Source organism: Vicugna pacos, chromosome 12 (genome assembly GCF_048564905.1).
Source record: "Vicugna pacos chromosome 12, VicPac4, whole genome shotgun sequence".
In the NCBI taxonomy this organism is placed as follows: domain Eukaryota; kingdom Metazoa; phylum Chordata; class Mammalia; order Artiodactyla; family Camelidae; genus Vicugna; species Vicugna pacos.
The window spans coordinates 15,372,776-15,398,285 of NC_132998.1; the positions used below are offsets into that span (position 1 = coordinate 15,372,776).

General features: G+C 32.7%; 1 protein-coding gene across 1 annotated transcript in view; it reads right to left on the reverse strand.

Annotated features, from left to right (window-relative positions):
* The window catches only part of ARID2 (AT-rich interaction domain 2), a 137,013-nt gene that overhangs the window by 61,767 nt on the left and 49,736 nt on the right, over positions 1-25,510 (reverse strand). The window contains exon 4 of the mRNA XM_072972941.1: positions 4,770-4,903. Coding sequence (XP_072829042.1) covers positions 4,770-4,903 — 134 coding nt within the window. The remainder of the gene's footprint in view (positions 1-4,769; positions 4,904-25,510) is intronic.

Sequence of the window (25,510 nt, forward strand, 5' to 3'; positions counted from 1 at the left end):
TTGTGAGGTTAATATCTATTTTGATGTGTATGTCAGTGCTTGGTTCCTTTGTTCTATAGCATGGCTATAACAATTTGTTTACCCATTTCCTCGTAGAGGGACATTTGGACAGTTCCTGGCACTTATGAATACAGCTGCTATAAATATTCACATATGGGACTTGGTGCAGACATACTTCTTCATTTTTCTTGGATTGCTGGGTTATGCATAAGTATATGTTTTACAATGTAAGAAACTGTGAAACTACTTTCCAAAGTGGCTGTAACATCTTATTTTTCTAACCAGCCATGAACAGAGTTCCTGTTGCTCTGCATCCTTATCAGCATTTAATATTGTTAGTTTAAAATATTCTGAATATGAGTTACTTATCTAATATTTGTTTTGTAAATATTTTCTCCAATACAGTGAGTAGCCTGTCTTTTCATTTTCTTAACAGTATCTTCAAACAGCAGAAGTTTTCATTTTGATGCAGTCTGATTAAAAACATTTTTACCTTTACAGTTCACACTTCCGTGTCCTAAGAAATCTTATCCTAACCCAAGGTAATAAAGATTTTATGTAGGAGAATTAATTTAAAACACTTTAAAAACTTTGAAGGTAGGGAAGATGGGATTATAGGACAGTAATATATAATCATAATACATATAAGAAATTCATGCATATAAGAAAATGCTGTATTTCTATGAGTACTGACTCTAACTGGTGCAGTTTAGGCCCTGGAAGCTATGTCCTGAAACATATACCCCTAGTACATTTTTCACATAAAGATTTAACTAGTTTAATGGGAAAAGGCAAGAAACAAGAGTTAGAAAACTGCCAGATAAAATATTTCAGAGACATACAGATTAAAAAAAAACTTAAATGTCACTAAATGGAATGGAAATAGGAACCTACTGTCACAACATGCTACAGAAGAAAATCATGTAAGAAATTTCTTCATTTCCCAGTGTAATATTTGAGGAGACACCTCTTCAATGCTACAATATTCTAGGAGTTTCTTGAGTAAGTGCCATAATACAATTATATATGAATATGACAGATTTTTTCCCAATATTTAGGTTTGAACAATAATACATTGTTCATTCATTATAATCCTGATGAATGAAATTTCTCATAAATAACATCAAATAAGTATCTGGAAAAAAATGTAACTTCTGTGAATAGAGGAACAGATTTTTTTATATTTCTATACTGCACACTGGAATTAATCATGAGATGTCAAGTCTCATCAACAGTTAAGTTTTAAGATTCCACAAAATTTTCAGGCAAATTTCAACAGAAAAAAGCTGGAACCCACATTCAACAACTGTCAGTCTTGTCTATGTGCTTTCAGTATGATCTTTTTTCTTAAAGTACAGTCAGTTACAATGTGTGAATTTCTGGTGAACAGCACAATGCCCCAGTCATGCATATACATATATACATTCATTTTCATATTCTTTTTCATTACAGATTATTACAAAATATCAATATGATCTTAGAATTGTTCTGTTTGCTAGTGAAGAATGACAGATGCCATAACATATTCAATTCATTACATCCTTACATGAATGACTTTGCCAAAGACATCTCGAATTAAAATAAAATGAATAAATATGATAATTATGAAAATCCTTTAATTATAGGAGGCTTGGTAAAGATTCCTAAGGTAATGTAGGAGAAAATGCTTACCAGATTTTCAGAGCCTCTCTTCCCATCCCCAAGGAGACATGACTGAATAGGTACAATTTTATAATCAGAATGGGATCGGAAATCTATTTTTAACATTCCTGACTCAAAGTTTATACGGACGCATCACTGCTGACAAACTTAATTTAATCGGAGGCAATCACTTCTTTTTGTTTTCAGTGTAAGGGAAAGGGAGGATTGTTCCTGGAGTGCTGTTTACATCGCAGGAATCATACAGTACATTCTTTCCATTGACACTGGCAGTGACTGTTGTAGTTCAAATGTCTGTCAGAATTTGAGACATGTAAAGGAAAATCTTTGCTCAATTACAACTGATAAAATGAAAAAAGTTAATCTTCCAGTATCAAACTTTTCTGAGTTTAAGTACCCAAAATACAAATGGATAGGATGTTCCGCCTCCTTTGGCCAAAATGATTGGACTGGATTAAATGATCACTAAAATCCTGGCCAGCTGTAAACTTTTACATTCTATTACTTTCAGTGAGTTATCATTTGTCGATTTTGTCTTTCACAATTTTTCTACTAAAGGTATTGCAAGTAAATTAAAAATTTTAAACTTTAATTAAAAATTAACTTATTTCAATTTTAAAATTTAAGAAAATATAAACAAAAAGTCCTTAATAATCTACCCTATAATCCTGCATAAATGATTATATCCAAATCAATGCCAAGGGGAAAAGAATAGAAAAAGGAGGTATTCATGGCAAGGAAAAGTGCAAAAAACTATGTAATAAATGACATCATATTTTGATGTCAATATTTAATAATCCTAAAATTCAAAGCAAAATCTACCTAATATTTTTTGGGCCACTTAATGTCACTGGGCAAAAAGAGTCAAGATCCTTAAAGGAAAATTTGGTCCCATATTCTATCAATGTACAATATTCTATTATGATAATTAGGAGTAGAACTGCAATCCATGCTAAATGTCTTGGAGCTACTGCCACTTTAAATTTATTATATTATCTTTCAAAATATTGTTTTAGAATAGCTTTTCTTAGTATCAACAATAAAAGCATCTCTAGATAAATTTATTTATCCAAATATATTAATCCAAACCTACAAGAAGAGTAAGGCTGGCTGATCAAAAACATAGACACAAATGTTTTAAAGGTTCTAACTGAAATTTCCTATAGGCTCATAATCTATCACCATGTAATTCTATTTTGGTGTTTATTTAAACACACACATACACACACACAAATTGACAGCTATGAAGCTTACTATAGTCTCCTTACTGATAATTGAAAAGTATCATCAGTGAAGGGTTTGTTCTGTATACTGATAATCATGTTAATTTTCAGAATACTGTCATGTTTCTATGGCTCCTTCTAGAAAAATGAGAAGCACCTTACATTCATAAATGCTGCCCTGAAATACTACCTCTTTTTCCAGTTTGAATTAGATATACTGTAGTCTGATGTTCCCCAGCAATTCCTAGTTTTTCCTTTCATGACTCCCCAATCCTGATTTTATCAAACATACTACATATGTTACATAACTGTTCAGATTCTTCTTTAAAAAAAAAAAAAGACAGACCTATGACAGCATACCAGAAAGGAGTTATAACACCAGGTTAAGCAATTCTGTCATTCCCTTAAACTGTGTAGCTCTATCAGTGACTTCCACTATGCTTCTGAAATACCAAAAATATTTCACTTCTTTCTTAAAGTAAATCATTTTTAATTGGGGGGTGGGGTGGGGTGGAGAAAAATAGATTCAGAAAAAAATTCATTTTAAACAAGATTTAATGTAGAAACGGGTCAGTTTGGGAAACTGTATAGAAACTAAACTCTGTTTAAGCTACAAGAATGGACAGTCCTGCTGTCACTGTAATGGAAGCACACAGAGTTGTAAGATGGTCTTAAAGGCCATTAGTACAATGTCTCATTCAATATAGGAATGCCCTCTATAACATCCTTGAATTAGACAGTGGTCATTAGCCCTTTTAGGAACAGGAAGCATATCTTCTAACAAGTCACTCTATTTTATTTTACCAGATTAAACTATTAGCAAGATCATCAGATGGTGTTCTCTTTTAACACTGGTTCTTGAGGCAGTAACTTCTAATTAAAAACAAAGCTAGATTTGGTTTGCACTTGCCACTGCCACCACCCCTCCGCAGCCCCATTATATAAAAGTATCAGATGAAGCCTCTTCTAATGGGGATCACTGTTTCCTCAGCTATTACTGACTAGAGAAGAAGTAGAGTCAAATTCAACATGAAGGAAACTTTGAAAACAGATAATGGAAAGTAAAACAAAAAAGTCAGTGATACTGGCATAAGTGAGAGAGCTTAAATCTAAGGATTAACTAAGAGACTGGGATTAGGTACCAATGAAGAATAATACAGATACAGATAATTGTACATTGCATAAAGAACATACCCTTGAAAAAGACATATCTCCTTCTTCTTGGGCCAAATGTTGGTGACCGAACAAAAGAGATGCTTATCTCTTCAGAGCTCTCTTCCTAGTCATCAACCCCTAGAGTCACTAAACACTGAACTCCTATCTACTCTGCCTCAAGAATCTTTTTCTTACACTCTCAACCTGACTACTCTCAATATGAGTCCTTTTAGGCTGCAGATTCCTCTATAACCATTACAAAAATGACTTAAATGAAAAAAATCTCAGTACCTAGTACTATGGCAGGAAAATAGCTGAATAGTTAGAAACATGTCTGAGGACTTCTGGTGCTGGGAATTCTGGCAATCAGACAATCTAGTGGATGCTAGTTGAGTATTTTTTTTTGGCTTTCCTAATCCTAACAGGACCTTCCTCTTCTCATTTTAGTGACTATTCAGGATAAACTCATCTTTAGCCAAAGAAATAAGAAACTTCACCTGAAAGCAGAGGTGTACCTGCAACTCTGAAAATTCCTTCAGCTAAAAGCCCTATACGCAGTCTGTGATAGAAAGGGCCCTCATACCAAATTAGGTGCTGATCTTTGGAAGGCACCTTACCCCAAGGCTTTAAGGATTTTTATATGCAAAGTAAGGGACTAATTCATTGAATGATGTCTATTTTCCTAATTCAAAACTGTGGACCTATGCCTTGTTCCTTTCCAGTGATATTTACCTGACACACTGTGTTGCTGGTAATTGTAGGAAGATGGAATTGCACCAATAGGAAGCTGTGGTTTTGGATTGCCTGGTGGTACCTCATCATCATCCTCCCCAAAATGATGAACTTTCTCGTACTTTTCTAGGTAACTGAAATAGAAAAACAGCACAGTAGAGATTTAAAAACAGATTAACATCTTATTTTTTAACTTCTACCACATATATCTGTTTTCCTCTTCTAAAGGCCCTACATTTAAAAATAATAAGATACCACAAACCTCTTATATTAGTGGAACAGTCATTTCAGCAGTAACACTGCAGACAAACTCAATGCAATCGTTCTAAGTGCTTTTACATTTTCAGAAAAGACCCCACCACTAGTCAAATGAAAATATAAAAGTAAAGAGTATCAAAGAACAACTACATGTGAATGAATGGTAGTACATTTTATTTACTGATTAAAAAATAGTATACATGGTCACTGTAAAAAAACACGTGAAAATAAGATTTCCCTGGCCTCTCCAATCTCACTCATCAGAGATAACCACAGGTTCACGTGCATAGCATATTTTCTGTGCCTATTTTTATTTAACAACATATTTGTGAGATCTGAGCATGTCAATACATACAGTACTACCTCAGTCTTTTTTAACAGCTATACATTTGATCCTATTAATTTAACTAGATCTTTAGTAATACATTTAGCTATTTTGTTTTTTTTTTTTTGCTACTGCAAATTATGCAGCAATAAGCTTAATCACTGTACTTATTTGAATATTTTTCTCTTGGCAGACATCAGAAATGACATGTTCACTGTAAACAGAAATATGGCCAAATTTCCATCAAAAAGTGATGTGCCCAATGTATTTTGATCACTTTATAAGATAGTTCCTATATTCCCCACTGTATCACCATTACTGTGTATGGTCTAACATTAAATAGAATTGAATTCCAAATTCATAGTATATCATCATGTACCAGTTTATAACAAAATTCCAAGAAAGATTTTAAAATGGGGAAATAACTGGTCAAACCTCTGTCAAACAAAGCACTGTAACTCCAAGCTCATTACTATGCTTCACAAGAAGTTATTAAGCTCACTAATACAATGACTTACATTTATCATAGAGAAGTTCTAAATGTGATTATTTATAGATCAATTCTTCCACTACTCCTGACCAAGACAGGTACTAAGTCCATCAGTCACTATTTTAAAAGTCCTGCAGCTACTCAACCCTTCGCTGTTAACAGTTATAGACAGCTGAGATGACGGAGGGGTATATCAGTGAATATATAGCATGACCTCAGAAGTATTATTTTGTTTTTAGTACCAAACCTTAACTTTCAAGGTGGGATGAAAATAAGTTATAAATTCACAAATATAAAAACTAATGACATGGAAAATCAGTACCATTCCTCATTTTCCCCTTCCAGCTTTACAAGGCACAATAATACACATCTAAGACCCTGGAAAGGCATTAAACTGTCTCTTTCCATTCCTTCCAAGTTCTTCATATAAGCTCAGTTTGAGCAAGGAACTCTTTCCTAGCTGGCAGCTTGATAGCTAATGAATCTAACACTTTCCTCTTCTGTTGGAGATATTAAAAGGAGAGACACATGCCCAGATATAACCCTTGAGCACTGAGGAGAGCATGCAGCGGCACACGTTTCACCATGATCCTGGGGCGGTGCCCCAGCAGATAGAATTTACAGTCTAAAAACATAAAACAAAAGAAAACAAAAAGATGATTAAAAAGAGGCAGTCTCTTTCCAGTATAGACTCAAAATGGACTTAAATAGGTAATAAATCAAGACTATTCTTTCTGAATTTCTAATGCTGATGTCATAAAGAGTATACATAAATTTGGACACAAGTAGCTGCTCAAAAATTATGTGACATTTCCTACAAATGAGGGATTATCTACATCTCTTGAAATCCCAGAAGCAACAGTACTGAAAGAAGTATTTTAGAAAGCATGGTCTTTCAGAACTGAACTCATTGTGGAATGGTTAAAAACGAACTAAAAATAATTAATTTTATTAAATAATTTTTACTTAAATACATTCAAAATAACAATGACGATGTAGAATTTTTAAATCTAAACCTTACGCTAGTAATATGCTTAAGATGCTCTTTATAACTTTGTTACTTATAAGGTAGATTTAAAATTTGTTTTTTATCACAGCTGGGGGAGAAAATGTTACTAGTAAAGAAACAACATGACTATTATCTTTTCCCTCCCAGAACACCCAAAATGGAGCAATAAGCAAAATGAAGTGACTGACAACAATATAAGTATTAGATATTCAAAATAAATAGTAAATATATATTATATACATAAAACCCTTTATAATTTAAATTCTCATAAGATACTTAAAATATGACACTTAGCCCCTTGGAACATTCTAACCCTATTCCTCCGAACACATTCTTCATATAAGTCCAATCCCCAGAAATTTATGGTTTAGGCAAATTGTTATGATTTAAAATTTTTTTATTTCCCTGGCTCGAGGATCAGTACTTGCTCTCATGCATGATTAAATATTTCCAACTGAGACTCAACCTTTCTTAGTTCAACTGAGGTTTTGGCATCCAGTTCTGATCTCTTGTCCTTCTCAATAAATAAGCACAAAGTCTTTTTTTGGTTTTCAAAGAGCTATACTTCCAAAAACTATAAAGTATTAATAGACAAGAGAAAGTAGCTAAAATAAAAAGTTACATTTCGAAGTCTAGGTCTTCAGATTAAATTTTCTATCATGACTCTGAGTTTACATACTAAGATACACTGTGTTTTAAACTACAGTTACACATTTAAACTACAAATGCTGGACTGCACATTTCCCTCTCTTCTCATAGTCAATAACATCACTTCAAATAGCTATTAATCAAACAGGTTTCTACTAAACTCTTACAGTAATCTGCCTAGCACACTACATATTTAATTCAAGATTGGTGAAATATGGGAATACAGACGGCAGTCACTCTCTCATCAGGCAACACAGAAAACTACGTTCCTTAGTTCAATATTAGGTACAGATTAAAGTGGGGCAAGTTGTAACTTCTTTGTCTTCAACTTGGCATTAACTTATTTTGTAGTGAATTCTATGCCCTGGGGCACAGACTTAAGATGACTAGGTCAAAGACTTACAGGACAAAGGCAAATATGACCAGTTACCATGTAATATAGAAATTACTTTATTTTTCTATTTTATTTTGCAGGACCTTAAATTACTCCCTTTTGCTTCTTTTCCTTCATTATCTAATCTCCAGAGGTGCATTCCCTCCTCTCTAAATTTCTTTTCCCTCAGAAAAAATACCTTCCAAAGACTACAGTCCTCAAAACACACACACTTTTAAGCCCAGGACCTATGGTCAGTGCTCTGACCTAGCAGGACTCTTTTGTACTTAAGATAAGGCTTCTCTTTCCAATGGTAATTTTAGAGCAATACTAGTTTCCTCCACAGATTTTCAGAATTGCCCTTGTTCTCCACAAATGCTTGCTTCAGGAGAGAGAAATCTCTCTGCTGGGATTTGACGTTTACTCTTCTACTCACAGGAAACTTGAAGTTTGTAGTATTTTGTCTTCTAGCTACATCGAGGGTGTGGGTTTATATAGTTTTATTTGTTCTTCTTGTTGATCTTTACTGATTTCGGAGAATATAAAAACAGAGATTTGGATTTACCTTGTCTACCATTATCCTTACTTGTCCAGTAACTGATTTGAATCCATTTATAAAAAATGTAAAAATTTGACAGCATTCCAAAATTTGCAAGAAAAATTGACCTCAGGGAAGAATGTTAAGTAACTCAACAGAAAAACAATGTATAATTAATAGACAGAATTTAAAAAAAAGAAAGATCATGATTTATTAATTGTACACAATGATGACTGCATTCACGTTTTACTTTCATCCATGGGTCATACTTTCACTATGGAAAAGCAAGAATCAAAATAAACTGAACACAGAAATAGACTTTTGAACCAATGTATGACAAACTATTATACTAACATTTTTTAAAAAATTAAAGCTTACTGCTCTGATTAAAATAGTATTCAATCATTCATTCAACAAATAATTATTAAGCATTTTCTACGTGCCAGACACTGTTTTAGATGTTTAGAATACTGAACAAACAAAGCAGATCAATATCCCCATATATATGGTGCTAACACCCTCATGGGGGAAACAAATAAACAATGAAATCAATAAACATACTTTTAAATAAGACCACAAAAGCTTTCTATATGGCTATATAAATAAAACTTAAAATATAATTTCACTTTTATCATCAAACAAAAATTTCCTTTTAGGTATTTCTATCTAACTATACTAAGTTACACATTGGTGAGTATGCCCCCAATTTTCTACTGTTAGGAATATAATTACAGTCTGAGAAACACAGATGTCTAGAGGACATCACCTGGAGATCCTGGACTTAGAGCTGGATGGAGTAACTTGTGAAACACTGGGCTTTCTCTCCCTGGAGAGCATATAGTAAGTACATTCACAGGTGTAAGAGGAATCATTTCAATTAACTATTGTTTTTATTTTTTTGTTCTCTTCAAATGTATGTGTGAGAAGGACTGTATATAGATATGAAGCAGTCAGAAATGAGGACTGTACTAAATTTCAATAACTTCACTTCTAGAAATTTATCCTTTATCACATGTTGGCAAAACACAGGATAAGAATGTGTAACATGACAGCAGTTTGTAAGTACAAAAGACTAGAAAAAAAGGTACACACTGAAACAACAGGAAAATATTGTTTTAGATTCTTAAATTCAACTACTATAAAATGGTAAAAAAAAAAAAAAGAGAGAGATCTATACATGCTGATGTGTAATTTTAAAGGTACAGAACAATGATGTATACGGTATATTTCTACCTATGTATTAAAAAGGAGATCAGCTACATACTTCCATGTGAACAAAGTATTTCATGAATGAAATTTTAAAAAAACTGTAACTGTGGTTACCTTTATAGTAGAAACTTTCTCACCCTTCATGTAATTTTCTTTTCTTTTCTGTTTTTAAACTGCTCTTGATTACTTTTTAAATAAAAAGGGCTAATTATAAATAACAAATCTATTTAAAAGTACAATATTTAAAACAGAATGAAGAGATGACCTAATGGGATAGAACAGAGAAGGCCACGGTCTAGTATAAAAAGGTAGCACTTTGTACAAGTGTGGGAAACAGCGTATTCGATAATTAATATTGGGATAAAAGATTCACTATTTGAAAACAAAAATAAATTCCTACATCATACTGTATAAACCAAATTAATTTCCAGATGAATTAGAGATATACATGTAAATTTTAAAATACAAAATAAAAAACCAGAAGATAAAAATTAATATATTTATAGAGTACAGAAAAGGCCCTCCTCAGCATGAGAGAAAGCAACCACAAAGAAAGAGTAATATATGCAGCTCATAAAAATTTTAAAACTTCTATAAGGCAAAAAATAACACAATGCTAAGTAATAAACAACAACCTGGAAAAATATTTCATGCAGAAACACACACACACACACATCTGGAGCATAAACTATTTCAAATCATTATGAAAAGAACCAATACTGCAATTTTTAAAAAATGAACAAATGATATGATTTTTAAACAACAAAGAATTATTTTATAAGAAAAATACAAATTTAAAATGTGAAATGATTTTTTTGAAATATAATACCCAATTTTGGGAAAGATTTAGGTAAGCAGCAACTCATACACAAAGTAGAAATATACACGGGTACAACCATTCTGGAGGGATATTTCATAATATGCATTAAGAGCATTAAAAATATGAATACCATTTACGTCAGAAATCTTTCCTATAGCAAATTACCCTAAGGAAATAAACATTTTACTCAAAGATATATTTAAAGATATATTCAAAGAGTTTCCAAAAAAAAAAAAAAGGCCATCTACCATCATTTCTGAAGATGAAAAACAATCTAATTATTCAACAGGAAACTGGTTCACTAAGTTTTATGCAAGAGAATTCTATGCAGCCCATAAAAATGGCATTGTAAAAGAATACTTTTCACATGTAAGAATATTTGAGATACAGTAATAAAAAACTAGAAAATGCAACAAACTGATTCTATTTAAAATATACATTTTATAATTAAATACCTGCAAAAAAATAGTCCTAAAGCTTATACCACCAACTGTTAACAGTAATTTTGTGCTAGAATTATGTGACTTAAGTTTTTAAAATTTATTTATAGTTACTAAATTTCCTATAGTGGATATATTTTATTTTTATTTTATCAAGGAAAAACTAGAGTACAGGTAAAGAAGTTATTCTTCCTGAGACTGGAGTGAGAAGAAGGTGAGTTAAGATACAGATCATTTTGAAGTGGTAGCAAAAGACAGCTTAAAAAGAAATCATACATGCCAGTTTCTATTTTCTTAGTGTATTAGAAGACTATCTAAAAAGAGCACAGATGGCAGGAGTAGAAATTGGGGGATTTAAGCAAGGTGATAAATCTTTAAAGCAATAGAAGAGAATGTGGTCATTTCTTGAGATGGCACCTAGGTAGTAACAGTGTTATTTGATAAAAGAGAGATTTTAGTTTAAATAAAAGGAAGGAGACTGAGGGAGACAGGAAGTGGACAGGAGGGACAGAAAAGGAATAGGAAAGATGTGAAGGGAAGAAGAAAAGGAAGAAGGAAAAGGAGAGCAAAGAGGACATGGACAAGAAGAAGGGAAAAAGAGAGAGAGGAAATGAATAGGGAAGTATGAAAAAAGAGACGGTCCAAAGGAGTAGGAAGGAGAAAGAGGAAGACTGAAGAAAGAAGAAAGCAGGGCAGAGCTCTTTAAGATTGAGGATATAAGAGAATTTTTTACAAATGAAATAGATCATCTAGAGACCATCACGGAGTGTTGTGTTTAGCTGCAAAGCAGTAACTATATGGAAGAGTAGACTTGAGGTGGTTATACAATGGGTAGAAATTACCCTTTGTAGAGTGAAGGTTCTGGATGGAACTAGCACATACTGGCACACAGAGGATACACAAGATGTAATATATCTCTACAGTAAAACACACCTTTCATAAATGTCTAGATTTATTTCTGAATGATTACAAAATATAACATTTACTTACATTCTTAAATAATCTAAGAACTCTTCCAGATTTTATAAACCAGTTGAATATTAAAATTCTAAGAAAAAAGGACAGAGGTGGGAAATTACAAGAAAGTAAGTTTCAGACTGGAATGGGGGAAGAAAGCACGAGTGGTGAAAGCCCTCTGGAAAGCTGAGAGAAGAGGAGATAAGGATTATCATGCTAAATTATTCAAGACAAAAATAATAGCTAAGTAGACAGAACATCATGGAATTCCTTTTCAGAATCAGTTCTACCACATATATAAATTGGTTTCATTACTGAATAGCTGTACTTTGTCTTCTGACCTCAGACAGTGAAACTGAAGGCTCTGGCCAAATGAGGAAGAAAAATCTATTATCCTCAGGGGAGCGGCGCTTGTTTAACCAATTAAAGTACACAGGACAAATGCCCTCCACCGTTAGGATAACATCATCAGAATAAAGAACGCGCTTGGAGCTCTCCCTGGTGCTGCTATCTGAGGCCTGACTTAAGGACTAGTCTTTCTAATCACTGAACCCAAGTTTACTATTCCCGTGCTGACCTATCTGCCTGAATTCTCATTCGTCTTCTTCCTGCAAACGACACACTCACTTGTGCCTCTGTAAGTATCTACTTCCAACTTTAGTAAAAAATGCATAATATATAGAGGTAGATCAAAGGGTTCTATTCCATGACATTTACATAATTTCCATATTTTTGAACAAGTTTAAAAAGTAATTAATAACCAAAAAATAAAAACACACTAGTACTAGTGTATCTAAATAAAAGTGTATATATATATGACACTAATCATAGGCTATATGGTCAGTTAAATATCTCTAGTAATAAATCTTCCTAGAAAAAGAAAACATTTAATTTGATTTCTGATATAGCTTATTATATAATGAATGAGAACAAATTAGAATCAAACTTGAATAGGCATGTAGTACCGAAAAGCAATAAACATGACCATCTTCCTGGGAGAGAGAGTATAGCTTAGTGATAAAGTGCGTGCTTAGCATGTACAAGGTCGTGGGTTTAACCCCCAGTACTCCTGTTAAACAAACAAACAAGCAAACCTAATTACTTCCCCACCAAAAAAAACACATAAAAAATTTTTTTAAAAACATGACTATATTCTTCATCTTTCTGAATCTAAGAATTAAGCAGTAAAAAGCTATTGTAATGAAGTTGCTGATCTACTTCAATGATTCTTAATTAAGGGCAGTACCATGCCAGGGATAATCTGGAAAAGTGTGGGGCCATTTCTGTTTGTCAGTGACCAGGAGAGCACTACCAGTAATTAGGAGGCAGGAGCCAGGGACACTGAACATGCTACAGCGCACAAAGATCTGGGCCATCCCAAAAGCCAATAATGTGTCCACTGAGAAACACTGATCTAATACAATTAAAAGTAAAAATTAAGAATTTCCAATAAATTAGGAAATTCCCAATGAATATCTGACTCATGAATATCCTTTCTAAACAGAGGAAATGGGAACCAAGAGTCCAGAGGCCCTGCCTCCAACGGAAATAAAAATCCTAGCATAATCAAATGATACCATCTAGAAAATGATTATACATTCTTTTCTGAAGAGTTTAACAAGATGCTGCTTTCCCAAAGTATCTTTTGCCCAATCTGCCCAAACCATCCAATAAACAAAACAAGATCAAAACAAAAACAACCCCCCTCAAACAAACAAAACACCCCATAAAGAATGAAGGGAGAAAGAGGTATGTGTGCTGGCAACTGTAGAAACTTAGAATAGTTTTTGCCTTAGGAATATTGTGTAAAGCTTAAATTTTACCACAAAGAGTTAAAAAGTAAGCAATGTTGGCCAGTCTAGGGACTATTATGACATTTCTATCAGAAACTTCACACTCATTTCTAAAAAAAAGATTACATTTGAATACATAGAAAATAGTATCAACCACAGATTACTCTGCTTCAAAGTAGTAAAAAAAAAAATTAGTGGTGTGGGTACAGCTAAGTGGTAGAGCACATGCTTAGGATACACAAGGTCCTGGGTTCAATTCCCAAGTAGCTCCATTAAAATCAACAAACAAACAAACAAACAAACAAACCTAATTATCCCCTCTCCCCAAATTAAATCCAAATGTTTCCTTACAAGAAGTTGTAAACTGTGAAAACAAAATGTATTGAGGAACTGTTTGAAAAGACTGCACTGTGCTGAAAAATTGAGTATACATTGCTATATAGTAATATTAGCAAATCAATTCACAATTTCTCAAAATCAGAGTAGGGTCTGATAAAAGAAACAGCTAAAACGCACATATGCAACTTTTTATTATTACTGTTTTCTACACATTAAGACTTCTTTCAAGTAAGATAATGAAAGAGTATATTAAACTGGAAATTGCTGGAATATATATTAAACTGGAAATTACAAACTGGATTGTTATTTAATCAGAAATGTTTGACATGCCAATGAAAACCCCACTTGAAGGTTTGTTTTTTTTTAAAGAAACGCCAAGATCTGATGGGCACTTTCACTTCCAAAAATGGCAGAACATGTCATGTTCCTACTGAGAACCAGAAAAACTGGAAAATATAAATATTCACTTTTTATATTTCCCAAAGGCATTAGAGAGTGAGAAAGTAGTGAAGACTTATTGCACCAAGAGAGAAGACAGAAATCCAGAAAGTCAAACTTAGCATTTGGGGTGTGCTCTGAGAGAATTATAGAAAAAGATGGTTGAGACTGCTAAGTATGTTTGACAGCCGTGAGAGTCGAGGCAGAAACAAACAAAAACATCTGTTTTCAATTGTGACTCTGAAAATTTCACTCTAGTAGTTAGGTGAACAAAAACTAAAAGAGGCTTGCAGAGACTACAGACTAATTTGGAGTCACTTACGGGGCTCAGAAAATTGAATTAAAGTGATCCTAGACTGCTAATGCCCCCAACTCCTGCCACAAGCAAACTATCCTAAATAAACTCTGGAGAAAGACAATATAATTTCAGGTCTCAAATTATGTCTATAAATGTTTTTCAAGTACAATCCAGTATACACTCAAGATACAACCAGGAACTCAGGAGGAAACAGATGGAAGAACCAATAAAAACAAAAGACAGCAGAAGTAAAAATACACTAAAAGGAGCTCCAGATAGATGAATTATCAAAAGGAGACAGAATTTTTTTTAGTTCACATGTACCTGCTCATCACACGTAAGAACACTGAAAACCAAAGACAAAAAGAATTATTAAAGGCAGTCAGAAGAAAAATTAGAATTTCTTCAAAGGTGCAAGGAAGATATTTAAGTACTCACCAGAAACAATGGAAAGCAGAGGTAACAAATTTTCACTGTGCTCTTTGCAAATAACAGCAAATTTAAAATTTGACATCCAGAGAATATATCATTCAAAACTAAAAACATAATCTGATAACCACAAATTAAATTGTTAGGTATAATACTTATTTTATTTATAAATCTCCACCAACTCTTGCAAGTTATTTTATTCTGGATATCAGAGATGGGTTAAATAACAGTTTTTCCTTATGTTCATCTGTATGAAAATTAGAAGAAGAGAAAAATCGGGGGATTAAATCCCAAACTTAATCCAAATCAAATTAAAACATTTATTTAACTGGAAGGAAGTGACAAGCTGAATCAATATCATACAAAAAATAACAATACAATAATCAAAAAAGTTATGGAACCCTAAGACAGGAGAAAGGCACAGCAATTATCTTGATTGTATCTCTTTTGTAATGTCTGTCTTATTCATTGCTCCAAAACAAGTATTGTGTTGGCATACAGTAGGGGATAATGTTAACTCAGCTAAATTGAATTCTTCGAGTCATTAATTTCCCCAGTCTATATTATTTCTACCAAAATTTATATCCTATTGATAATCTGTAGTAATAATTGGAGAGAACAGTAACATTCTGAACATATAGTAGGTATTCAATAAGTGTTTGCTAAGTACACAAATCGGGCTTAAGTTTATTTTCTAGATTTAAAAATCTCCATTTCTCTTGCTTTTCCTCATACGGTCTGGTCCATTATCCAAACTTTGATCCCCTTTGGATCCATTCCAAACTTCCCTTATGCCATTTTAGTTTCTTCCCAAATCAGATAATGCACCAACCCTTGGGGATCTAAACTTAACCTACCTACAAACAAAAGAAATTCTGGTATTTTTATTCTCCATTGAATATAAATACTATATAGAAACCCATAAATACTTCTATAAACAGAATATTGTCACAGTGTAATCCATTTCCTAAGAATAAAACACAATTAGAAACAAAGTATTGAATTTCTTTGTTTTTATACTTTCTTTGATGCTGATCAGGTAATGATGGTCTAGTTCTAATTTAATTAAACATTTATGTAATCCAGTAATTATACAATATAATTACGATAGTTCACATTCTCTAGTATCTTTTGAGTTTTGTTTGACTCATACTATTGATATCCTGTCTTTATGCTTTTAAAATCAAGATACAAAATGATAAAATTAAAGTATTAGTTATAGAAACATAATGATAATGTTCTTTTACAACTCAGTTATAGGCATAATTTTCTGTTTTCTTTTTAAAAGTCACCCAGCAGTGTAGCTATTAAAAGGACCAGCAATAAAATATACAAATGCAGCATACAAAAATACGAACATTTTCATTTTCAAATGAAAAATTCACAAAGCTTCTTGAGAAAATTGAGTTATTAAGCAAAACATAACCTGTCTTCTGATTAAAAGTCTAAAATTTTTTTCATAAACTATCAAAAGGCTAAACTATAAAACAACTTTATAACTATATTTAAGTTGCTTCATTCTAGAACTGTATATTAAACAGTGAAAGTGTACATCTGCGTATATTACTGTATAGACAGACACATGCACACTGCACGTGCACACATGTTCTCGGGGAGCATACACAAAATGGTAAGGATGCAGAAAATTAACACTGACTCACATGGTGATAAAATTGGTTCTCCTTACTTTCAATCCTTATCATATCAAAACAGTTTGATGCTAGTTTTTTTTTTTTTTGGTATCTAACTCTAATCTCCCCTTTTAACAGAGTAAATATCTAGGGAATTGGGCTCATTATTGCCTTTTCACTCTACCAGATTTTTAAAGTTTTCTTATTTTTCTGGTGGGTGTTACTATTTAACATGATGATGTGTTACTTGTGTTTTAAATAGTTATTTAAGTAATAAGGGATTTAACTTAAAGAAAAATATTAAGGAATAAGAGTAGAGGTGACATAGTATAGCAGAGCCTAAATTTTCCACAGTAACAAAACCCTCAAAACTTCACTGGGCACTTGCCAGCAGAATAAAGAATACATTTCACAGGCTCCTCATATGGAGGTGGGGACATGTGCCTAAGTTCTGGACAACTTAAGATCTAAACAAAGTTACCTATCGTAGCTTCCAGGAACCTTTCTTAAAAGACAGCTGGCACTCACTCTCTCAGCTCTCTTCATTCCTTTCTGCTTCCAGCTGGCTAAAATACAGATGATGGCTGAAATTAAAGAAGCCATCCAGGTTTGTAAGGTGACCCTGGCAATGGAGGCTGCGCACGGCAGAGTAATGAGATAAAAAGAGCCTGGATCCCTGAGTACTTTGTTCAAAAGAGCCTCTACACTAGTCCTTTTTCACCTACTTCCATACTTCTAGGTGATGGCAAAATAAGACACTTTATTGTTTAAGTCACTGCTGTTATGGGGTCTCTGCTATTTGAATCCAAATCTAATCATAACTGTAAAATATGGAATACAAAAAAATTGTCAAAGTGGTTATGTGAATGATTAATATTGGAAAACAATAAACTAAGGCACTGGAGTGCCCAGGATGGATAGCTGTCAGTCCGGGGAAATTATGAAGTGATCCACTAGCCATTTGGAGTTTTTGGTGGGACAAGCAATTTTGAACATATGTGTCACAAAATTGAAATGTAAAACGCTTATTTCCACAGAAATCCTGTTACATTCTATGTTCAAACACATGTTACACAAGTTACAAGGACTAGCATTCAGTTCATCTTGTCTATAGTCAGAGTTTCAAAATTACTGTTTACTTGGTAAATTTGTACTTTTTCATTATTCTTATTGTGTTTCATCATATCTTCAATTCACAAAATTAAATGGCCATCTGACAAGGTATTCACTGAGGTACAGAAATGTTGATAAAAACAGTGTTTCAAACCCTACCATGGAGATTAAGATAATTAATGTCATAGGGAATGACTCCAGTGATACAGAACATGAATACTGTTGAGACAAACAAATCTGTTAAGTGTGGTGATTTCATACACATCAAAAAAGAAAAGTGCCAAACAGAAGCTACAATCATTTTTATACATTAGATCATATTTAACTAACCACCCATACGCCCTTAGAGCTAACTATATGATCAACAGTAAGACTTTAACAAATGGTGATTGATAATAAAGCTGCTGAAGCCTTGTTGCTTTCAAGCAAAATAGTGACCTCTTTGGCAAGCCAACTGAATTTCAACAGAACTTCCCACCCCCAAATCCTTTCCAGATAGAAACTGGCAAATTTTGTCCAAAAACTGAGGCGAAAGCAAGATTAAAGAAACATTCATTTAAGTTACACTCCTCACCAGAGAAACAAGCACAATTTACTCAATTGTTAAGAACCTTATAAACTAAACACAAACCTCTTGACAAATATTACGATTGGAGAGAAAAACAGAAGAGACTATTGGCAAAAATCTATCACAAATGATACTGGATAGTGTCACATAATATCAGTGACGTAAGATTTGGAAGAGCAACTACTATCCCACGTGTATATCTGCAGACACTACACTACAAACCACTGATGCACAAGGTACGAATCAATTCAGCATACACAGGGAACTGTATATGAAAGAGAAATACTCAACAAATTTCAACTGTATTTATCACTGAAAATCCAAGCTACAGGATAAGATTTAGTTAGTTAGTTAATTTGTCTAGTCAGCCAAAAGCAGTTTAATGGAACATTATCCTCAAGTGCATCAAGGAGGCGACACATGAATCCATTGTCACAATCTGCTTTCTTTTATAGGATCAATTAGAAACTAACAATATGCTTATTGTTAAGGTAAAATTCACATAACATAAAATTAACCATTTTTAGGTGTACAATTCAATTGTATTTTGAACATTCACAATGCTGTGCACTATTGTCTCGATCTAGTTCCAAAATATTTTCATCACCCCAAAAGGAAATCACGTACTCATTAAACAGTCACTCTCACTTCCCCTTTACGTCCACCCCCGACACCATGAATCTGCTTTCTGTTCCTGTGACTTTGCCTATTATGGATAGTTAATGAAAACCAAATTATATGATGTGTGATCTTTCGTGTCTGGCTTCTTTTACACAGCATGTTTTTAAAGTTCATTCATTTTTATATATGTTACCAGTACATTCCTTTTTTATGGCCAAATACTATTACATTGTATTATTATATCATATTTTGTTTACCCATTCATCAGTTGATAGACATTTGGGTTATTTCCCCTTTGGGGCTCCTGTGAACAGTGCCGCTGTGAACATTCATGAACAAATTGTTTGAATACTTGTTTTCAATTATTCTGGGTACTACCTCAGAGCAGGACTGCTGGAGTCTAGGGTAATTCTATGTTTAATTTTCTGAGGAGCTGCCAAACTTTCTCCACAGTGACTGAACAGTAAGCTTCTTGATCTCAAATCAATGTTGAAGAAAGCAGTGAAAATAGCAAATCTGATCAACTGTGACTACTTGGTACATAGCATGTCAGTGCTTTTTTAATAAAATGGCAATAAATAAAAGATTTTGCTTTTCTATGTATAAATGTAATCTGACTATTTGTTCAAGTATCATACCTTGGGTGATATATTAAATATTTTGAAATATCTAAGAATTACTTCAAGGCTGAAATACCACGATTTTTAATGCTGAGTAAATTAAGATTTCTTAAGAAGTTCCAATATTAAGTTAGGGACTCTAAAAGATAGCTGTAGTCCCAGGTCAGTAGTAACACAATACAAATCCTTTTCTAAGAAAATGCCTCAGATTAGGCATCCAGGTTTTCTGAGTAGTAATATAAAATAATAATGACGATAAAGATGTCATAAAGGTCACTAAACACACATGGAAACAAATCACCATGAGTGAGACAGTGTAAACTACAATAAATTGGTCAGATATAAAATATAAACATGGAGAAAATATTTAAAGAAATCAAAATGTGGGGTTAGAAAATCAAGCAAGCAACAAGAAAAACATAACAATGTCCAATACATGCCTGATATATGCCATTAGAGTCATCAAAGGATGAAATAAATAATACAGCAAAAGAGATTTAAAAAGATAATGGCTATACATTTTCAGAGCTGATGGAAGACCAAATGATACAAGCAGAAAATACATATCCAGCGCAATAAATAAAAAGAAACACACACCAAGAACACTGTAACTAAACTTCACAAAGCCAAAGAAAGAGAAAAATCTTAAAAGGTAGTTGAAGAAAACATGTGGATCATCAACAAAGAACTGCCAACTGGACTGATGCTGACTCATCACCTGTAACTTCAGGCGGGAGATAGTATAATAACATCATCAAAGTTCTATTAGGAAAAAGACCTGTCATAGAAAATCATGTCCTCAGCAAAACTACCTTTCAAAAACATGGATGAAAAAAAGAATTTTCAGACAAACAAAAAACAGTTTATCGCCAAAATACATACACTAAAGGAAATGCTAAAGGATGTACTTAAAGAAGGAAAATAATACCAGAAGGAAAGTCTTAGAGGGTCAAATAAATGGTGAACAAGTAAACTGATAAACTACAAGTAAATATAAAAAATTTCAAAATATTCAAATAAAAAATAAATGGTGACCCCTAGGTGATCATTATACTTGATAATGATTCACTGAGTTTATACTTATGTCTTCTGTACTTTTTTGTTTATAAAATGTCTATTAACCAATGTTTGCTCAAACAAATATTTCTGACAAAACTCAACATTGTTCATATAAAACAATGAAGAAAACGTCTTAAAAAAAAAAAGTTGAACTGTCCAAGAATAACAGTATTAAGAGCCACAAAAAAGGAAGCCATAATCAATGATCTGAACGAAGATAATCAGAGTAGAAGTGTGTTAACGTCCTTTTATTGTTCAAGAGCAGATGATGTTATAATGTTATTTAAATAACATCTTAAGACTCTGTTAATACATATGGCAATATTTCCACATTCCCAGGGAAGACTCTAAAAATGACAGAAATAGAATATAACAATTTCTAAGTCAGGTGTGTTTATAAATGGAATAAAAAACAAATAAATCAAAACATACAATAAAGTATTTTTTAAAGTAAAAATAAACAATTAAAAGTAAGGCAGTAAAAGCAAGTCTAAATATAGCACTGTCCAAAAATAATAAAAATGCATATTAATGAATTCAAGAGTTTATAGCCAGATAAAACTGAATAAAGAAACAAAATAAAGAGATATGTTATTTATAAGATTACTAATTCTTAAGTACAGAGAAAGGTTCAAAGGTTATAACAGGTATATTCTAATCATATAAACCAGGAGCTGCTATTATCAGTAGGAGACAAAACAGGTTTAAAACACACAATATTATCTGGTTTAAGGAGTGCCACTATTTAATAATAAAAAGTCCAATTTCCTGGAAAGATATAATAATTCTAAACTTTTATGCACTAATAAAATAACCTCAAAATATTTAAAGCAAAATTTGTTAGAACTTACAAATTTACAAACACAGAAATTTACAAATCCACCACGATGGACAAGGATTTCAAAGCATCTCTTTTATTTGTTGATAGTCCAGGCAGACAAAAATATATTAGTAAAGGTATAAAAGGGTAAAATGATTATCAAGTTCAATCTAACAGACATATCTAAATTACAGAATATCCATTCTTCTCAAGCACATGGAGAATATGTACAAAGTGACCATATACTAGGCCACAAAAAAAGTCTCAACAAATATCAAAAACTAGGATCACACAGACCACATCCTTTGACAACAATACAATTACATGCAAAAACTCAATAATAAAAAGATAAATAGGGTGGGAAGGGATAAATTGGGAGTTCGAGATCTGCAGATACTGATTGGTATATATAAAATAGATAAACAAATTTATACTGTATAGCACAGGGAACTATGTTCAGTATCTTGTAGTAGCTTATGGTGAAAAAGAATATGAATACAAATATATGTATGTTCACGCATGACTGAAGCATTGTACTGTACACCAGAAAGTGACATAACATTGTAAACTGACTATACTTCAATTAAAAAAATTAAAGGTAGAGATATATATTATATTGAACTCAATAAATATTGAACACCTGGGGAAAAGAAAAACAAAAGATAAGTAAAGAATTACTGGCCCAGTGGAAGGGCTGTAAAAGAGAGACTCCACATCCTAACTTAAATATAACCTAAACTGCCCCAGTCCTCCAACAGGCAAACAAAAAAATAATCTTGCACCAGGGCAGGCAACTGAGGAGGATGATGTTCTGAATGGCATATAAAAGAGTCACATGTTGTCAAGTTACATTTTACAGATGAGCAAACTGAAACTTAGGGTAGTGAATTTTAGAGTCAGGATTTGAAGCCAGTTTCTCTATTCACTGAATCCATAAACTTATCCACTACTTTGAACTTCGTAGTATGAGTGAATAACAGTTATTGGGGTGTGCTTGAATATCAGATCAGCAGAATTGATTGAGAGCAAATGAACAGAATAGTCACATTTTATACGTGTTACTCGAAGTTTGTGGTCCTTTGATAATACATACAAAGCCCTTTCTGAAAAGAGAACTGCTTTAAGTGACTATCATCTAGACTCTCATAAAAGATTACCTGTAAGTTTACATTTAATTTCCAAAAAGAAAGCTCTCGAACAACACAGATCATGATATACTTTAAAATAATACTCCTTTTTTTCCCAAAATTCCTTCTCTCACTGCTAAAAAATTTTTGTAAATAATTTTTTTACAAAGATGCTGGGAATCATTCAGTTTAGGGAACATAAAGGAAAAAAGGAATTTCTTTGAAACTTTTCACTGTATATTACAAACACCCATACTCTAAGGGAGAAAAAGAATAAACAAAGAGAAGTTCCCAATAAAAAATATTTTTAAAAATTTCTTCTTCTATATGTTTTTTCTTCAAACTTTTTAGAAAGACGCTAAAGTTAGTTGAATGTTTCTGATAACATAGGAGATCTCCTTTAAAAGAGAGGGGGAAAGATCTACATAATCATGAACTTTGGTTTTCGTCCAATAGCAGCACTGTGATAGAAGGAAATTCCTATAAATCTTCTTTCCAGGTATTAATGGAAAGAGAATGCTATGCATTAAGACATCCATTTGAGATTTATCTGTAGTCAGTGCTTGAACTTCGTAAGTACTATTAAAGATACAATTCTGAAGAGTAAAAATAGGTTTCATATAATAAACCAAAAGTTATCCTTTCCTCTTTTATTACATAAACAAATATCAAGGAACTCTTAAGGAAATTATTGTTAGTTTTCTAAGGAATATAAAATATCTCTTAAGCTGATGAGACTTTTCTTCCAAAAGGAATCACGATGATGCACTGTTTGCATTCCTACGTATTAATACTCAAGTAAGCAAATGTTAGCTTTTAGAAAAGTTGTCTTTTTCCCTAAGCCAAAAAAATTTAACCTCAAGCGACTGATCACTTTTTCCCTAAGCCAAAAAAATTTAACCTCAAGCGACTGATCATAAAGTAGATTTATTAACACATAGAACTGAATAAACTCAAGTGTTAAAATATATTATAAATGGACTTTTTTGCTCTATTTTACATCTCTTAATCAAGAAAAATCTTCACAAGAAAAGATTTATGAGAAGGTTCTATATATTGTTCTAACTCCTAAAGATTATAATCCTTTTTCTTAATCAAACTATAGTTCATTTCATAATCAAACTCTAGTTCATTTCCCTGGCAAATACTTACAAATATATATCTCACCACTATCTTACACTACACACAAAAATCAACTCAAAATGAATTAAAGACTTGGATGTAAGAGCTGAAACCATAAAACTCCTAGAAGAAAACAGGCAGTAGTTTGACACCAGTCTTGGGAATGATTTTATGGATTTGACACCAAAAGCAAAGGCAACAAAAGCCAAAATAAACAAGCAGGACTACATCAAACTAAAAGGCTTCTGCACAGCAAAGGAAACCATCAACAAAATGAAAAGGCAGCCTACTGAATGGGAGAAAAGATTTGCAAATCATGTATCTAGTAAGAGGTTACTATCTAAAATATATAAAGAACTTACATGACTCATAGCAAAAAAAAAAAAAAAAATCAACTAAAAAATGGGCAGAGGCTCTGAATCATAGGCATTTTCCAAAGAAGACATACAGATGGCCAACAGGTACATGAAAAGATGCCCAGTATCTCTAATCATTAGGGAAATGCAAATCAAAACCACGATGAGATTATCACCTTATATCTGTTAGAATGGCTACTATCAATAAGACAAGAAATAACAAGTGTTGGTGAGGACGTGGGGGGAAAGGGAACACTTGCCCTTGTGCACTGCTGGCGAGAATGCAAACTGTGCAGCCACTATGAAAAGCAGTTTGGAGGTTTCTCAAAATATTAAAACTGTATCTACCAAATGATCGAGCAATTATACATCTAGGTATTTATCCAAAGGAAAAACACAACTTGAAAAGATATATGGACCCCCATGTTTACTGCAATATTACTTATAATAGCCAAGAAATGGAAACAATCTATGTATCCATCAATGAATAAATGGATAAAGATGTGGTGTATATATATGTATGTATGTATATATATATACACACATATATAATACACACACACACACACACACAGGAATATTATTTAGCCATAAAAAGAACGAAACCTTGCTATTTGCAAGAACATGGATGAGCCTAGAAGATATTATGTTAAGTGAAATAAGTTCAGACAGAGAAAGGCAAATACCATATGATCTCACTTATATGTGGAACCAAACCAAAACAAAACCATACCAAGCTCACAGATACAGAGAACAGATTGGTGGTTGCCAGAGGTGGGGGTAAGGGGTGAGCCAAATGGGTGAAGGGAGTCAAAAGGTACAAACTTCCAGTTATAAAGTAAATATGTCATAGGGATGTAATGTATAGCATGGTGACTATAGTTAATAATACTGTATCGCACATTTGAAAGTTGCTGAAAGTGTAGATCTGAAAAGTTCTCATCACGAAAATAAAGTGCTATAACTATGTATGGTGATAGATGTTAACTAGACTTATTGTGGTGACCACTTTGAAATATATACAATATCAAATCATTATGTTGTATACGTGAATAATGTTATTTAAAAGTTTATTTTAATTTTAAAAAGTAATCATTCACAATTATTTGGAGGACTACTTTTAAAATATTACTCAGGAAGACAATGCCGAGAGAAAAAAGTTATAAACTTTCACATATCTTCTGAAAGATTTCATAAATTTCTCTATTAAAATACTGAGGCCATAAAAATATGTTTAAATACAATATAAGTATGGCCTATAGAATCAAACTTACATTTGAATCCCAATGTTGACAATTATTAGATATATGAACTTGAGGTACATGGTTTAACTTATCTCA